This window comes from Vombatus ursinus, unplaced genomic scaffold, assembly GCF_900497805.2.
Source record: "Vombatus ursinus unplaced genomic scaffold, bare-nosed wombat genome assembly UNPS02009062.1, whole genome shotgun sequence".
Lineage (NCBI taxonomy): Eukaryota > Metazoa > Chordata > Mammalia > Diprotodontia > Vombatidae > Vombatus > Vombatus ursinus.
The window spans coordinates 13,117,189-13,136,856 of NW_020948840.1; the positions used below are offsets into that span (position 1 = coordinate 13,117,189).

Here is a 19,668-nt window from a genome sequence, read left to right on the forward strand (position 1 = left end):
CAAAAAGATACAAGACCATTTTGGAGGGAAAGTACTAGTATATGTAAATACTGTCATATTGGTTCTTTCAAGATCAAATATAAAAAAACCCTCTGTTTCATGTTTAAAGCCCTGAAAGCCCTTAAATCCTTCCTAATCTTATACTTTATTCTCTTGCCTTGTACTCTGCAATCCAGTGAAATGGTTAACATGGGTTTAAATATTTTCTCTAAGATTTAAGCTTAGACTATGTTGTAAATAGCTACCACTGTTTCTTGAACTTGCTACAAAGTAGCTTCCTGTACCTACTATGTGCTGGGCCCTATTCTAGGTGCTGAGAACACCAAGAAAAAAATGAAAACATTAATCCCTATTACATTCTATTAGTTTTTAAAGACACAATAATAAAATGAGGCATACAATGGTCAAATCAAATAAATGCTCTTAGACTTAAGTAATAACTCCCTCACTTCTCCTAAATGCCTACCATAAGGAGGTTGGAATATCTGGCTCATTTTCACAAGATCAAAAACTGAGTAGCATGTTCAGAAAGAAGTTGAAAGACTATTAGCTATTTCTTTTCACACATAAAAATTTACAGAAAATATACACTCATCCACCTGTTGGTTCTAGATTTTGTTCTGCAATGGTTTCTAATCAAAGTTTAAAAGAAATCAATGTCATCTTTCCAGAGGTCTTTTTACACTGTCCAGTTTAAAACACATAAGATACACTGTGTACTGTTGCAATAATTGGAATGTCATTATTGGTTAGTTAAAAATTAAGATGTAATTTAACTAAGTCCCACTATTAGGTTAATGTTAACATTTGTCATCACCTGAGAATACTTACATATTTATTTAGTTTAACTCTGCTTTTACTATTAATTCCCCAAGTGCCAAAGCCTTTACAATAACATGTATTAAAGGTTAATGTGGACATGAAGCTATCCTAAAATAATGTGAAATCTCCATCTATTAACGGCATGATGACATGGACACAATATCAGTAACAAAGAATCTATATCTTAAGGAGTAACTAATGTAAAAAAAAATTACTCTTCAGCATAATTACATAATTAGTAAACTGCCCATTATCAATGAAACTAATTTCATTCATAAGTAAAGATCAAGTGGCAATGGAATGAAAGGCAATGTATACAAGGGCATAAAATTTAAAGTAAAATTGCAGGTCTACCATTTATTTTAACATGTACAACCTTTGGGAAAAGCACTTCACTTCTGTGTACCTGGAGTTTCCTCATCTAGTTTGACCAGATTACCTTTAAGGTCTCTACCAACTCTAAATGTGTAATCCTATGCTGGAATGGAACTCTTATAATCAGTATTGCCATTCAGTTGAACATTTGGCAACCTAGCATAAAAAAGGTGCCAGTAAGAATCAAAACACTACAGCTCTAGTGCCAACTCTATCACAAACTGCATATGTGCCCTAACTGCAGATTTCAATTTCCTCATTTAGAAAATTAAAAGTATTAGAACAGATATGAGATCTATTCCTGTTCTCATATTCTATAATTCTCCTACTCTCATGGAATCCAGAGAGACACTACAAACTCAAAATGTAATGTAGAAATATGTCATAGTAAATAATAATAATAATAATAACAATAACAGATTTGTAAATCGGAGGCTCTGGTTTAAAACAGAGACTCCAATATTTACTGTGTTAAGCACAAGAAAGTTGCAACCTCCTGAGGCTGTTTCCTCATCTGTAAAATATAGATAATAATGCTTATATTATCTACCTCAGAAAATTATTGAGGAAATCACCTCAAAACTTTCAAATACTTTAAAAGCAGTAATTATTATTATTATTATTATTCCTCATTTATACTTATATTTCAAAGACAATTCTTTTTAGCTTCATTTAAATATTAAAAACTGATTATAATTTTCTGAATCAAGGAAAAAAGCAATGCTAATTCTAGATACACTTAAAAAGAGACTATATATTTACCATTTAAAAGTCTCACATCTGTATTATATTATCAACATGCCTATATGCCCATACTATCAAGCATCTATCGTCAACATTATATATAGAAGGAAATAAAATAAAGAGTAAAATTTACAACCTCTACTTCCCAAGAGATTCTAAGTATCTGCCCTGAATTCAGATATTATGTTGCTGTTGCCTGTTTCCTGGACACATGGTGCAAGTTATACCTATAGGATCATCTTCAGTACCAAATCAATTCATAAAACATTCATTAAGCTTCTACTGTGTGCAAGGGACATGGAAAATCAAAAAAATCCACCTTGAAAAGAAATTTAATACAGAAAAACATCTTCCATTGCACCATGAGAAAGATCAAACTAGGACTCGGTGTACTATATTCAAACTAAAAAGCAACATCAAAGTGTTCACCAATTAAAACATGGGGCTGCCACAATTAACTAGCTGGCAAGCATTTCTGAAGTTCAAAATGCTGGACATTTAATATCCTAAATGAGAAATGAGATAACAGACATTGCTCTCCACAGCTGAAGATTCTAGTTTTTAGTTCAGTGCCTAGCACACAACAGACACTTAATAAATGCTAGCTAACTAAAAAATTAGTAACTTCAAATGACAAGCAATTGTTCAACAGCTTAACAAGTGGAAACACAAGTATTTAAATAACTTTCTATATGGAATTCCCATATTATGGGGGGCTCAAAATTTCAACTCCTATTCTACTAGCTCAAAAATGGCTAAGAATTCAATAACCTAAAGAAATATACTTTCACATTTGGAATAAATCCAAAACTATAAACTGACATTATTACGCTCTTACAATTGAACACTATAACAAATTACATGATGTTCAAATTTAAACCCGGAATTATGACAGACCCAAATAATGCCCAGTGGGCATTGGTTTATCTACAGGACATTACATTCTTCAGCAGACATCCACTGAATAATTGTGCAATAGAACATCCAATATTTAAGCACGATTGTAGTCAGGGGTCATAAACACACTTGATACACCACTTCCCTTGTAAATATAATCTGAGCTCATTTAAGAATCTACACATATAAAAATAGTTAATAAAAGAAGAGAGTAAAGACATTCATATTTAATTCACTTACCTCTGTAACTGGTAATTCAAGCTGAACTACATCATCTTGCTTTGAAACAGGAGTTTGCAGAGCAGTGTCTAGCAACAAGATCCCATTGAGGTCCTTCCTACACCCTACTGCATAATCATCCACAAAGATAACTTTATCCACAGCAGATATATACTGACATTTCACCCGTCCACCTGGTTTGGCTGTAGAGGACAAAAATCAAACATTTGGCAAGAGGAAAAGTGTCCCAAATACAATTTAAGAAAATTAAATCCATCATTTAGCAAACTGGCACCCTGACCAAAGCCCCCCAAATGTATTGTAATAATACTGTACCACACTAAATTAAAGAAATTTATTTGGAAGAAGATATCTACATAGTTTGCACAATTCTGTGCCAGGGACCAAATTTTTTTTCAATGGAAGGGGAAGAAAAATAATTTTAACCCTTAAATGTCACGTACAGGACACCCACTACACAATGCAAATAAAGACTGATGAATCTAAACTTCTACTTTATTTTGGCCTGGAGGTGACCTTAGGTTCAAATTACATATCTCAGTGAAGCACAAGTTCTGGCCAGGTCTACAAAGTTGTAAAAATCCTTAGAGTATGTTCCAGACAACATATTGTAACTGAGGATAGGCTTATTTTAAGTAGTTGGCAAATATTTTTAAAAGACTTTTTTTTTTTTACCATAGCCACCCAAGAAACCAATAAAAAATACACAATATATTTTAATCTTAGATCATTTTGATTTACCAATCTGGCAGAAAATGGGGAAGATACTAAAAGTTGACCTACTACTTGAAGAATACTGACACCTACTTTTTAAGAAAGCATTAAATATAAAGAGGTAAATAAGATACCTGACAAGTTCTCCTTACAGAAATGAAGAGGTTGATGAAATTGAATATATAGAAAAGTCCAAAGGAAATAAGAATTATCTCATCACCATGCCTTGCATTATTGGCCATGAACTTAAAAAAAACAAACAAACATTAACTGCGGCTTAAAGGCCAACATCTGGTGTAGAAGAGGAAGAAGTAGTGAAAGTCTACCGAAAACTTGACAAGATCCTTCAGACCAGAGGCTCTCAAACTTTTTAATCTCAGGGTCCCTTTACACTCTTAAAAAGTCAAGACCTTCTTTTTTCTTATTTGCACTCCCAACATTTAACATAGTGCTTTATACATAACAGGCACTTATTAAATATTTACTATGACTATCAAACTGGCAAAATACAGTACAAGATAAAGAGTCAATAAAGTATGTTAACAGCTGGTGTAGCTATGAATTAAGCTATTCTAAAAAACAATTTCAAATTATGGAAGGAGCAGCTAGGTGGCTCAGTAGATACAGCACTGGACCTGGAGTCAGGAAGACTTCAAAGTTCAAAACTGAGTTCAAATTCGGCTTCAAACACTTACTAGCCATGAGACTTTGGACAAGTCACTTAACTTCTGTTTGCCTTAGTTTACCAGAGAAGGAAATGGCAAACCACTCTACTATGTCTGTCAAGAAAACCCCATGGACAGTATTGGCATAGCTGCTATGATCAGCAAGGTCATGTAGAGTCAGACATGACTGAGCAACAACAACTGAGTTGATAGTCCTATAATTTTCCATTCTTAAAGTATGCCATTTCTTTTTTTTTTTTTTAAGGCAATTGGGGTTAAGTGACTTGCCCAGGGTCACAAAGCTAGTAAGTGTCAAATGTTTGGTCTGAGGCCAGATTAAGTATGTCATTTCTTAACAGAAAAATGTGAAACCAACAGTGGTGGTTGTGCTTCACCTCTCTTATGTTGTCTTTCTTTACATTATCGTATTCATGAAGACATCTGGGCAATTTTCATATATGATTTCTTGAAATACGGTACTCAGGTCTCTTTTCTGGTCATGATTTTCAAGTAGTCCAATAATTTTTAAATTACGACTTTTTGACTTGATGTCAAAGTCAGGTTGTTACTTTTGTTTTTTAAACAGGAAATGCTTTTTCTGTTTAAATAGAATTTCCTTCAATTTTTTTTTTTTGCAGACTTTTGATTTTTTTTCCTAGTATTTATTGTTTCCTTAAGTCATTATTTTCGATTTGGTCCATTCTAATTTTCCAGGCATTTATTGAATGGGTAAGGTTTAACATGTCCTGTATGAAATCATTTACTCTCTTCCTCATTTTTTTCCTCTAGAGCTCCCATTTCATTTATCTCTTTTTTATCTCTTGTTCCATTTCTTCCAGGAACTCATACTCCTTCTGGCCAAGTTTTTCTTTTAACAGAGGTTCCCTTCTGATGAAATTATTCTCTTTTTTTTCTTTGGTTTTATGTCTTGGACATCCTGGGATTGAGAAAATTTCATTATTGTTGGTATCTTCTTCTATTACTCATATTTGCAGCCTGAAATGGGATATTGTGTCAGAAATACTGAGGTCCGACACAGATTTCACTTTCATGGATGTTGTCAGTGCTCAGTGCAAGATTCTGGGCTCATCTATACCCTCCAGGCAAAGAGTCTTGCATTCTTCTTGGCTCTCACAGTAGCTCAAGTCAGTATGGCGCAAACATTCTGAGCCCCTAGCAAGGTGGGCCTCAGAGGCCACAGGTTCCCCACCCCTGCAAGGTATCACAGGTTAATCCCTCCCATTTGAGTTTTAGCAATTCTCATTCCCATATACAAGCTCAGAGTTCTGCCTACAGGTATCTGACTGTTCTGGGGTTTCCTTATCTGCACACACAGGTCTTCATGTTCCTCTACCTTCCCTTCATGTCCACAGCACTACATTTTTAGGTACCCTTGAAGCCTTCTTAGTTCACACTGGAAGGGTTGAAAGCATTGTACTCACCCTCAACTTTTCTGACTTGATCTCTACTTTATTTATCCTTTTAATTTCTTAAACACTTACGAGTGGAGTACCTGGCACTGAACTTAAGGACTAAAGATACAAAAATAAGCAAGCAAAGTGTCTTCTGCTGGTTCATCCAGCATTATGCCCTCTACCCGTGTTCCTCAAGGCTCAGTCCTAGAGATATGGGTGTTTCCCAAATCTTAGCCCTTCCCCTTTTTCTCTCTACTTTCTCTTTCTTTTGACTTCACCAGTTTCCAAAGGTTTATCACACCCATACTTATGACTTCCAGATCTATCCAGTCCTAGCTTTTTCCTTCAGAGCTTCAATTCTACATCACCAGCTGACTATCAGAATTTCAAAATGGATTGTTCTAGATACCACTCAAACTCAACAGGTCCACAACAGAACTCTTATCTTTACCCTAAGGACTTTTAGCACCAAAAGTTTAAGAATCCATTAGTTCACTTTTGAAGAAGGGTAGTAATTTTCAAAGCTAGAGGGCAAGACTAACACATGCAAAATATAGTCATTTTACTATATGTGGCCATGTTGAAGCAAATATGATTTAGCTAAAAGGCAGGCTTAAGTCTTGGCTCTACTACTTCTTGCTTCTCTGTGACACTGGGGAAATCACATCAGCTCTCTGAATCTCAATTTGGTCCTTTAAATTTATGATACTACTTGATTCACCTCTCGTGCATAGTGGTTGTAAGTAAAACTCTCAGTAAACTGTAATAGTGCTATATAAGTAACCATAAAGGGTGTGAAGCACTTCGCAAGTTTCAAAATCACTACATTACGCTCAACAAGGTGTGGTACGTGATTATGATGGAACACTATTGTAGTATAAGAAATGATAAGCAGGATACTCTCCAAAAAACCTGGAAAGACTTGAAAGGGCTGATGCAAAGTGAAATGTACTGTGTACAAAGTAACAGCAATATTGTAAGATGATCAGTGGTGAATGACTTAGCTATTCTCAGCAATATAACAATCCAAGACAACTATGAAAGACTTATGATTAAAAATGATATCCATCCCCAGAGAAAGAACTGATAGTGTCTGAATACAGAATGAAGCATGCTTTTTTTTTTACTTTATTTTTCTTGAGGTTTTTTTTGGTCTGTTATCTTTCACAATATGACTATTATGGATATGTTTTGCATCACTACACATGTATAACCTATATAGAATTAATTGCTTGCCTTCTCAACGGAGGGGCTGGGGGAAGGGAGGAAGGAAGAAAATTTGGAACCTGAAGTTTTAAAAACTGTTAAAAATTGTTTTTGAAGGGGGGGAGAGATAGAAGAGAAGGCAGACTAGGGGAAGGGGTATTTAGAATGCATGCCACCTTGGAGTACGGGGAGGGGCGAGATGGGGTGAAAATTTGGAACTCAAAATCTTGTGGAAATACATGTTGAAAACAAAAAAGTAAACAAAAATTACTATTAAAAATTGTTTTTATATGTAATTAGCGGAAAATAAAATACTAAAAAAAAACTAAGCTAAACTATATTTATATAAGCTAAAGTTAGTGTGGAAAAACTCAAGTAATACAGAAAAACATTATTATGGAGTTCTATACAGTCCCCCCTGCCCTTCCCTCTCTGCCCATCAAGGTCTGAACAGAATACCCATTTTGACCATCACTGCATAAATATCAATACCTCACATCAGTCTTACACCTGAACTTTGCAAAGTTTAGGTAGTGGATGTGTTTTATTTCTATGTTATAAAGAAGCTGAGGTTCAGGGGTGAGGGGTGACCTACCTACAATTATATATAAATCTATATGTATCTCTCCAATCCCACCAATTGTCTGCTGGATGTACATTTCCCACTAGCTGTCCCACAGGCCTCTGAAATGCAACATAATCTTTACCCACAATGCACTGGTCTTTCTAGTTTCTTATTTCTTTCACCCTCATCTTTTCCAATCACCCATATTCACAACCTCAGAGTCATCCTAGACTCCTCACTCTGTCTTACCCTTCACATCTCATCAGTTGCTAAACTTCATATATTCCACCTCCTTAATGTATCACATGCATCCCCTTTGTCCTCTCACAAAGCCAAAATCCTATTTCAGGTCCTCATCAACTCTCACTTAGACTATTTTATTTAGCCTCCTAATGGATCTCCCTATCCAATCCATCTTCCACACAGATGTCGAATCTATATTCCTAAACCATAAATCTAACCCCATCATTGCCCTGCTCCAAGGCTCCAACAACTCCCTTTTGCCTCTAAGATAAAATACAAACTCTACTGTTTGACATATACAGCCAGGGGTACTGAAGTCAGTTCAAACCAGTTCTCTCTGATCATTAAATTTTCAGTGTGAGTATTCACACTTTGGAAATCCTCAATATAAATCACAGCTTGATTTTTTTTTGATTGCTTATACTTAATAAAGTGATAGAGAAAATGTTAATAATGCAAATTAAACTTTAAAATGTGTCCTACCTACTACTTTTTCTTTTTTCTGGAAAACCAACTAGTTAAATATTTACCAGAACACCACTGCTTACAGCCCTTCATAATCTGGGCTCTGGCTTACCTTGCGAGGCTTTACACATTAAGCCATTTCATGCATGCTATATTCCAGTCAAACTGCCCTACACATTATTCCATCTCCAATCTCCGAACCTTTGCACAGATTATCTAATGAACTCTCTTTTCATAACTTCCACCTCTTAGAAACTTGTCTAGCTTCTGAGAAAACTCATGTGCCACCTATTACATGAGGACTGTTCTAATCCTCTCAACTACTCAACTTCTTTATATTTACATTAGATATACTTTATATTTACTGGTACATCCTTTTCCTCAACAGAAAGAATGATATTTGAAAGCCAGGAATTTTTTTTTGTCTTTGTGTCTCGAGTGCCTGACATACAGGTCCTTAAGAAATATTTATTAAATGATAGATACAATGTGGAGAGAGATCAAAGAGGACTAAGAAGTGGGGGGCAACAGACCAGGAAAGGCATCTCGCAAGAGAGCATTTCAACTTGGCTCTGAAGGGAAACAGGGATCTCAAGGGACAGAAGTGAGGAGAGAAAGGATTCCAAAAACGAGGAACAGCTTATACAGAAGCATGAAGATAAAAAAGATAAGAAGATCATGTACAGAGAAAAAAAAAGTTAGGCTGGTTACAATGTAGGGGGGAAATATAATGTTAGTTTATATATGTGCATAAACATAACAGAAAAATAAGCTGGAGCTAGATTGTAAAAGGCTTTAAATAGCAAGAGTCTGTATTTTATCACGGAGGTCACAGAAGCTTTTTGAGCAGGGAAATGATATGGTTACAAATATCAGTGTGGCATCTATATGTAAAATGGATTAGGGAAGTGTGAGATTGGAAACAGGAAGACCAATTAGGATGTTATTACAATAATCAAGATAAGCTGTGATGAAAGCCTGAACTGGGTAGTGGTAGTCTGTGGAGAGAAAGAGAAATAAGGCATAGAATCTGTAAAGATAGAATCAACAAGACTTAGCAACTAATTGGCTACGTGACTGAGAGGAAAGGGTCTAGGACAACCCCAAGGTTCCTAACTCTAAAGGAGATGGGAAAGACTTTGCCTCCAATTTAATTCAGCAGCCACTTATTTATCTATCCCTTAAATGAAATAGACACATTAGGAGAAATGGGATGAGGAGGGAGGAGTAAGAGATAATGATAAGATCATAGATAAAATCATAAAGGGCTTTAGAGATCATCTAATTCAGCAGTTAGTTCACAAAGCATGGTCCAGGAACCCTTGGGGTCACCAAGACACGTTTGGAGGTCCACAGGGTCAAAACTATTTTCATGATAATACAAATACATTTTTATTTCTAATACAGTAAATATCAATAGCTATAACCCACACAAGCAAAACCTTTCTAGGGTCCTAAATTTTTAGGTGTGAAAGAAGTCTTGAGATCAAAAAAATCTGAGAAACACAGATCTAGTTCAACCCATTTTATAGATAAGAAAACTGAGGTTCATAGAGGTTAAGCATTTTGCCCAAAGTCACATTAAGTAGTAAGCCACTGAACTAAGATATAAACCTAGGTCCTCTTACTCCAAATCCAAATCCCAGAAGTTCCGTTTTGTATGGTGGCTCATTGCAGGTGTGCTTGCTAATGTGTGCTAAACATGCTTGCTGATTGAATGGCATGTTTAGTTTTGAAATATCAATGGCATAGAAGATTCAGTAAGTGCTTACTAAATACCAGACACTGTGCTAAGTGCTCATGATACAAAAACAAGCAAACAAAGCAGTCTCTTCCATCAAGGAGCTTACATTCAAATAAAGGGAAGGCAATATATGAAGAGGAACTGGAAAGCTGGTAGCAGGTGGAGAGTGGAAACAATATCTAGGAAGTGTTATGGAGGCCTATTTCTGAGCAAGATGAGACAAATGCTATTAAGTTTCATGGTGGGGGTAGGGAGAAAGACAAAGTTAATGACTTAAATGCAGGCACCATGATTTGGAAATGGTGGCCATGAAGTGAAGATGGTTAACAAGAGAGAGATGAGAGCTGGATATGTAGATATAGGAGTCATCTCCATAAATGCCCATATCCATTAAAACCTATATCTCTCCTCTCTTTCATGGCCAGGTTGACAGGAAGAACTTTCTATTCTAGATGCTTCCATATTCCACCTACAAACTTCTCAGCCCCTTACAACTATGCTTCACTCCACTGAAACTCCAAGTAATCAACAATCTTAACTTCTAAATCCAATTTTCTTTTTTCTTAGTTCCCTTCCATCCTGATGTGTGCTGCTTCTGACAGTGTCGACCACTGATTCTTCTTTAAAATGTTCTATTTTGCCTTGTGTCCTCTTCCCTCCTCTATTCTCTCTCCTTCCTTCCTTCCTCTCCTTTTTCTCCCCTCACTATCCTCTCTCTCTTCTTCTAAATATCGGACTACTCTTCACTCTCTTCGGCTGAATCATCATCCATCTCTTGAACCCTTAGTTTGAATATAATCTAGAGTTCTACCCTGGGTCCTTTTCTTTATTTTCTCTCAATGATGTCTTTTTCTCCAGTGTATAGGTTCTGAGTAATTACAAATCTTTTAATGACCCCACACATTCCTCTGAAACAAAGGCCTATCTCTTTAAATACCCACTAGTCTTCTACAAAGTCCTAATTCAATGTTTCATCATAGCTGGAGGTGAACCTAGGTCCTCAAAGATTACATAAGCTGAGAACAAAATTCTACCAGTCTTTGAGTATGGTATCAGCAACAGACTGAATCTGCTTTCTAAGAACAGAAAGTAGGGAGAGGCTTATCATCAGAAAATTGACCACCTAGTGATGAATTCTTTGACAATAGCAACCCATAAAAGAAAGAAAAATATAAAATAGCCCTCTGTTCTGTATAGGCCCCTCCTTCAGTGAGCATAGAAGAGTGATGGAAAAGGGGACAGAGAGGGTGGATTAAGGATCACAATTTTAAGTTAGTCAATGATCTTCTAAATGAGATCCTTTTCCAATCACCAATCAGTGGATAGTGAAGAACTGAATCATCTCAAACTTGGTATTCCACAATGAACTAAACAAGAAGACAAAAGGCAGTACAGCCAAATGGAAAAACAACTCAGAGATTCTCCTTAGAACTGGCTGTGAGTGTGCAGTAAGACAACCAAACTGTCAAAATTAGAACAAAGTTAGAATAAAAATGAGAAAGATACAACACGTGAAACAACTAAATCTTGACTTATTTAAATGAGTTATTGATGATTAGGAAAATGAGATATAGATGAAATAAAGGAAGAGTACAATAATTTCCTTCATAAATTTAATCAAGGTAAATAAACTGTCACAAGACCAAAAAAGTCTAAAACCACCTGAGAGAAATAGCAGCCAAAAGAAATACTAGTTTAGAGTAACTTCATTTCTAAAATCTTACAGAGAATGAGGGTGAGAGACTGTGAACAATGGAGATAAAAAATAATTTAAAGAAAGCTTCACCAAATACTCAAGTAAGCAAAGTTAACCCAAAAGAACAAAACTATAAAGACAATAAACTGAGAAGAAAAAAGGGGGAAAGATTTGTAAAGATATTTATAACAAATTCTTTTCATTATATCCACACTCTAACATTACCATCCCTGATGAGCTTATAAAGCATCCTTTTTGTGATATGTTGGGAAATTCAGTGAAGCCTTATAGGCACATTTTTAAAATAATATTTTTAACTGTAGAAAACAGGATTACAACTTCGAAGAAGCAAGGTAGTGGAGTAAGACAGGAACTTGCCTAAGTTTTCCCAAATTTCACTCCGAACAACTTTAAAATAATGCCTCAAAAAGCCAGGAAAACCTCTTAAAAACCAGAATCCTAGTATGTTGTTTACAAGAAACACATTTGAAGCAGAGTAAACGTAATGGGCTGGAACAGAAATTAATATGCTTCAGCTGGAGTAAAAAAAAAATTACATAACAGGTAGCAATCACGATGTCCAACAAAGCAAAAGCAAAAATAGATTTAATTAAAAAAGATAAGGAAGTAAACTGCATCTTGCTTAAAAGCACCCCAATGAAATAGTATCAATACTAAACATACATGCACCAAATGGAATAGCATTCAAATGTTTAAAGGAAAAATTAAATGAATTACAGGAGGAAATAAACAGTACAACTACATTAGTGGTGGAACCTCAATGTTCCCCTCTCAGAATCAGATAAATCTACTAAAAATATAAACAAGAAAGAAGAAGGTGAATAGAATTTTAGAAAAGTTAGCTATGATAGATGTCTAGAGAAATGGGAAAAGAAAAGAATATACCTTTTACTCAGTGGTACACGACATCTACACAAAAACTGACCACATATTAGGGTGTAAAAAACTCACAAGGGGCAGGTAGGTGGCACAGTAGATAGAGCACTGGTCCCAGAGTCAGAATGATCTGAGTTCAAATCCAGCCTCAGACACATGACACTTAACTACCCTGGGTAAGTCACTTAACCCCAGGTGCCTCCAAAAAAAAAAAATCAAACTCATAACCAAATGCAGAAATATTAAATCCATCCTTTTTAGATGATAATGCAATAAAAATTACATTCAACAAAAGGCCATGGAAAGACAGATTAAAAATTAATTGGAAACAAAATAATCTAATCCTAAAAAATGAGTGGGTCAAAGAACAAATCACAGAAACAACCAATAATTTCATTAAAGAGAATGACAACAACAAAACAACATACCAAAATTTATAGGATGCAACCAAAGCAGTACTTGTGGGAAATTTTATATCTCTAAATGCTTACATCAATAAAATAGAGAAAGAATAGATCAATAAACTGGGAATGCAACTAAAAAAAAACTAGAAAAAGAACAAATTTTAAATCCCCAATTAAACACCAAATTGTAAATCTTGAAAATCAAAGGAGATTAATAAAATTGAAAGTAAGAAAAACACTGAACTAATAAAACTAGAAGCTGGTTTTAAGAAAAAACAATAAAATAGATAAACCATTGGTTAACATGATTTAAAGAAAGAAGAAAACCAAATTACCAGTATCAAAAATGAAATGGATGAATTCACCACAAATGAATAGAAAATTAAAGCAATTATTAGGAGCTATTTTCCCCAATTATATGCCAATAAATCTGACAATATAAGCAAAATGGATGAATATTTACAAAAATGCAAATTGCCCAGATTAACAGAAGAGGAAATAGAACACTTAAATAACCCCATCTTAGAAAAAGAAAATGAACAAGCTATCAATAAGCTCCCTAAGAAAAAATCCATAGGACTAGATGGATTCACAAGTAAATTCTACCAAACATTTCAACAATTAATTTCAATACTATCTGGAAAAACAGGCAAAGAAGGAGTCCCACCAAATTCCCTTTACAGCACAAACTTGGTGCTGATCCCTAAACCAGGAGGAGTCAAAACAGAGAAAGAAAACTACAGACCAATTTCTTTAATGAATATTGATGCAAAAAATTTTATATAAAATAGTAGGAAGGAGACTGCAACAAAACGTCACAAAGTGCATACACTATGAACAGGGATTTATACCAGGAATGCAGGGCTGGCTCAATATTAGGAAAATTATCAGCATAACTGACCCTATCAATAACAAAACCAACCAAAATCATAAGATTATCTCAAAAGATGTAGGAAAAACTTTTGACAAAATACAATACCCATTCCTATTAAAAACACTAGAAAGCAACTTATTCAGTGTTATATCAAACTATTAAAAATTATTTTATTGAGCTAGAAAAAAATCGTAACAAAATTCATCTGGAAAACAAAAGGCGAAGAATACCAAGGGAATAAGTACATGGGAAAGGTGGCCTAGCCACACCAGTCTCAAACTGTATAATAGAGTGGTAATCATGAAAACAATCAGAAAGAGTGGTGGATCAGTGGAATAGATTGAGTATACAATAAACAGTAATAAATGACCACAGAAATCTAGTGTTTGATAAAACCAAACATACAAACTTTCAGGACAAGAACTCACTATTTAACAAAAACTGCTGGGAAAACTGGGAAACAGTATTGCAGAAATTAGGTATAGATCAACATCTCCCACCATAAACCAAGACAAGTTTAAAATGGGTACATGATTTAGACATAAAAGGTGATATTATGGGCAAATTAGGGGAGCATGAAATAGTTTGCCTAAGACATCTATGGATAATGACCAAACAAGAGACAGCATTACATGATATAAAATGGATAACTTTTATACTAAATTAAAAGGCTTCTACATAAACAAAATCAATGTAGTCAACATTAAAAGGAAAGCAGAGAGCTGGGAAACAATTTTTACTGTCAAGTGTTTCTGATAAAGGCCTCATTTCTCAAATACATACAGTCAAATTTATAAGAATACAAGTCATTCCCCAATTGATAAATGGTCAAAGGACATGAAAGGCAGTTTTCAGATGAAGAAATCAAACCTATAGCCAGATTTTTAAAGATGTTCTAAATCACTATTGAGTAGAGAAATTCAAATTAAAACAACCCTAAGGTACCACCTCATACCTATCAGGATATGACAGAAAATATGACAGAAAAGAAAAATTATAAATGTTGGAGGAGATATGTGAGAAAATTGGGACACTAATGCAGTTTTCTGATGGAGTTGTGAACTGATCCAACCATTCTGAAGAGCAATTTGAAACTACGCCCAAAGGGCTAGAACTATGCAAACCCTTTGACCCAAGAAGAGCACTACTAGGTCTGTATTCCAAAGAGACCCCCCCCAAAAAAAAGGAGGGGAAGAAGGACCTATTTGTACAAAAAGATTTACAGCAGCATTTTTTGTGGTGGCAAAGAATTGGATGTCCATTGACTGAATAATGGCTAAACAATTTATGGTACATGAATATAATGGAATACTAACATGCTATCAAAAATGAATGGGCAGGTTGATTTCAGAAAAACCTCAAAAGACATGAACTGACACAGAGCAAAGTGAGCAGAACCAGGAGAACACTGTACACAGTAACTGCAATACTATACAATGATCAACTGTGACTTAGCTATTCTCAGCAATACAATGATCCAAGACAATTCCAAAGGACTCATGATGAAAAATGCTACTGATCTCCAGAGAAAGAACTGATGGAGTCTGAATGAAGACTTCTGAAGCATACTATTTTTCACTTTACTTGGGGGAGGGGAATATTTCTTTTTTTGCCCATATTTTCTTTTACAATATGACTAATGTGGAAATATGTGTTGCATGATTGCACATATATAAGTTGTATCAAATTGCTTACCATCTTGAGCAGAAGGGGGGAAAGAGAGAATTTGAAATTCAAAATGTTTTAAAGCGAATGTTAAAAATTGTTTTACATACAGTTAGGAAAAATAAAATATTATTTAAAAGAAAACAGGATTACAAAGGAAACCAACTAATTATATTGAAATATTGATCAAAACAAAAATTTAAGTTCATGGACCACTGGTTAAAAACCCCTATTAGGGAGAAAAACAAACTGATACTAAAAAGAACAAAGATGAGAAAAGCTTGAACCACACCAAGTATACATAAAATAGGTCCTAGCTGGAGACAATTTCATCAGCTTATAGAGATAGAATCCTAAAGTATCTTAAGAAGATGTGGTGCTCAGAAGTGAAAGCAATATACCAGATGCTCTTGGGCAAAGCACAAGTGTAATATCAACTCCTTATTCCTGGAAGCTATTCCTCTCTTCAAAAAGCTCAAGAATGAATTAGCTTTGACATTTTCCAAATCACACTGCTGATTCATGTGAAACTTGTAAGACCACCAAAATCACCAGATCTTTTTCAAACTACTATCTAAGTATAAGCTTTACATTTATCCTTACTAGAATCAGCCCAGTCAATGTATTATTCTGTCAAGATCTACTAAGTTTGTGAAAATCATTGTGTTAGCTGTATCTCTTAAGCTAACATCTACAAAATTATCTATACGTGAATTCAAAGCACTGATTGAAAAGAAAAAACTGAATAGCTTAAAGTCAAGAATAGAGCCCTAGGGAACTCTAGTGGAAGCTTCCTAAAAATAGACACTGAATCAGTATTCTTGAAATTTGCCTATCTAACCAGTACCAAATTCATCTAATCCATCAAGTCTAAAATCTCTCATTTTGCACAACAGTAACTTGAAAGGAAAATGACACAGATATAAAACATGGGAAGGGAAGGCCTGGATCACAGATCCCAGGTGGACTGGGATGAGGACCTGCTTTTGGAGGTAGTAAGGTGCAGGAGTAAACAGCAACTATTTGGCTTAGACTCCAGAACGTGAGTGGGGGGAACCTCAGTTCCAAAATCTAGCCCAAGGGGGGTGGAGCCAAGATGGAGGAGTAAAAGCAGTGACTTGCTTGAGCTCTCCCCCAAACCCCTCCAAATACCTGCAAAAAAATGGCTCTAAACAAATTCTAAAGCAGCAAAACCCACAAAAAGACAGAGTGAAACAAATTTCCAGCCCAAGACAACCTGGATGGTTGATCGGAAAGGTATATCATGCCAGGCTGGAAGAGGAACGCAGTTCGGCGTGGGTGCGCAGGCCTCAGAGCCGTGGGCAGCTGTGGTGGATTCCAGACTTCTCAACCCATGAACGCTAAAGATTACTTAGACGGTCAGTAGGAAAAGTCTGTTTCTGCGGTGAGAGAGAAGTGCAGGGTCCCAGCCCCATTCCCCAAGTGCGGCCCCAGGCTGATGACTGGCCTCCAGAGCTTTCGGCCCACAGACTGAGGGGGAATCAGGTGGCTGATCAGAGGGGGATTGCAGGGATCTCTTTGCTGGTGCAGGATTCTCTTGCTCTGCCCGTGCTTGGATCTGGGTCACAGTTCTGGGTGGTGGTCCTGGGGAGAGAAGGAGCGCTGGCATGGTGGACCTTATACTGGCTGTGGAGAGAGAATCCTCCTCACAGTTCCAAGACGGAAAAGAGTGCTTGTGGTCACTCATAGACCAGAACACAGGCCAGGAAAGGAGTAAACACCTCGCCCTTGACCATAACACCTTGGAAAAACTGAAAATTTTCAGGTCCCTAGAAATATCTCTGAAAACAGCTGCACAAAACCCCTGAAGCTTGGAACAGTACATTCTCTACACTGGAAGCAGACTCCTACCTTAACAAAGAGTTTATAACTCGAGTAATTGGCTGGGATCATGAGCAAGCGGCGCAAAAAGAATCAAACCACAGAATCTTTCTTTGGTAACAAAGAAGATCAATAAAATAAAATAAATAAAAAATTAAAATTAAAAAATAAAAAATAAAAAATAAATTAAAAAAAATTTTTTTAGAAGATCAAAACATACAACCAGAAGAAGACAACACAGTCAAAGCTCCTACATCCAAGATCTAGTCCAATCTGAAACCTGTAGAAGTTTCAAGGCATTCATCCCAGAACAAGGAAAATTCTACAGTTCTATCACTACAGATTCCCAATAGAGATTACCAGCTGGATGATAGTAGCTAAGTCCAGCAGTGGTCTAATGCTGTTCAAAACCAAATCCAGGTCAACGACTTGCAGAAATCAGACCAGAAGACTGTGATCAGATTATTCCCTGGATCAGACCACTATGAGAGTACTGAAAGCATAAAGGTCCCCTTGCCTGAGCTGTTCCTAAGAGCCTGAAATTAGACAACACTCAATATTCCAAAAAAGAAGCAATAGGACCAACTCAGATATTCTCTCTAGAAATGCACCAAACCTAGCCCTAATATGAAGTACAAAATCAGGAAATAGGGGGAAGGAGAAGAGAATAAGCATTTATTTAGCTTCCACTATGTGACAGTCATTATGCTAAGCACATTACAGATCTCATTGGATTCACACAACAACCTTTGGAGTTAGGTGCTATTATGATCCACATTTTACAGTTGATGCAACTGAGGCAGACAGAGGTTAAGTGATTTGCCTGGAGTTAAACAGCTAGTAACTGGGTGAGTCTGAATTTGAACTCAGGTCTTCTTGACTACCAGGCCTCTATTATACCACCTAGCTGCCTCTCAAATAGGCTAGAAGAATGAGCAAGCACAAAAACAGTCTAACCATAAAAAGCTTTTATGGTATTAGAGTTGGTCAAAACACAAACTCAGAAGAGAAAATCACTCCAAAAATATCTATAAGCAAAACCTCAAAGAAAAACACAACTAGAACACAAATTCAACTAGATTTTCCAGAAAACATAAAGTAAGAGTTGTTTGGGGTTTTATTTTGATTTGTTTTTTAAGAATTAAAGAGTGTTTTATACAAATGAAACAAGTGCACCAGGTGAAAAAACTGGAAAAGTACTAAGAGGAAGAAGAATTTGAAATATGTACAAAATCTTTCCCAAGCAACAAACTCCCTAAAAATTAAAATATGTCACAAAGAAGTAAATTACTCCATGAGACAAGAAACATTAAAACAAAGCAAAAAGGTAGGGGGAAACTTAGAAAATTGAAGATATCGCATAGAAAAAAACCTACCTGGAAAACATGAAGGAGAAATAATTTAAGAATCATTGGACAAACTGAAAGCCATCATCACAAAAAAGAGTCTAGACAAAGTATTTCAAGAAACCATAAAACTGTCCAGATCTCTTAGAATCAAAGAGCAAAGTTAAAAAGAGAATCTACCAGTCACCTTGTGAAATAAACTCCAAAACGAAAACTCCCAGGAACATTGTGGCCAAAATCCAGAGCTTCCAAGTCAAAGAAAATACTACAAACAGCCAGAAAGAAAGAATTCAAGTACCTAGGAGCCACAATCACAATCACAAGATTTAACAGCCACCATTAAAAAGGAACAGAGAGTTGGAAATATGATATTCCAGAAGGAAAAGAATATAATCTTATAATCAAGAATAACTCACCCACCAAAAGTGAGTATAATCCTATGGCAGGGGTTGGGAGAGGATGGATCTTTAATGAAAAAACAACTGACAAATATTCCTGAAGAAAAGAACAGAGCTGTATAGAAACTCTGAAGTTAAGAGAAGCATAAAAAGGTAAAGAAGAACAAACAATCATAAGGGACTAAACAAGAGTAAACTGCCTACATTTTAGTATGGGGAGATGATACATGTGTCCTATCTTAACTATGTGAACTTACCATCACACCTTATAAAGGGAGTCTATGTAGACAGAAGGCCTGGTAATAAATCTGTTATGTCTTGTACTAAGAAAGAAGGAGGCAGACAAGGGTAGGAAAAGACACAAAAACCTATTACAGCAATGGGAAAGAAGGGAAGGGGATGAGCATTGTTTGAACCTTACTTTCATCAGATTTGGCTCAAGAAGGGAATA

The 19,668-nt window shown here is 35.8% G+C and overlaps 1 protein-coding gene across 6 annotated transcripts in view; it reads right to left on the bottom strand.

Moving 5' to 3' along the window:
* The window catches only part of BIRC6 (baculoviral IAP repeat containing 6), a 316,937-nt gene that overhangs the window by 272,481 nt on the left and 24,788 nt on the right, over positions 1-19,668 (bottom strand). For all 6 annotated transcript variants that reach the window (XR_003568132.1, XM_027850508.1, XM_027850509.1 and 3 more), the window contains exon 2: positions 3,079-3,260. Coding sequence is in view for 5 of the 6 variants with exons in the window: in XM_027850508.1 (XP_027706309.1) it covers positions 3,079-3,260 (182 nt within the window). In the remaining variant the exon portion in view is untranslated. The remainder of the gene's footprint in view (positions 1-3,078; positions 3,261-19,668) is intronic.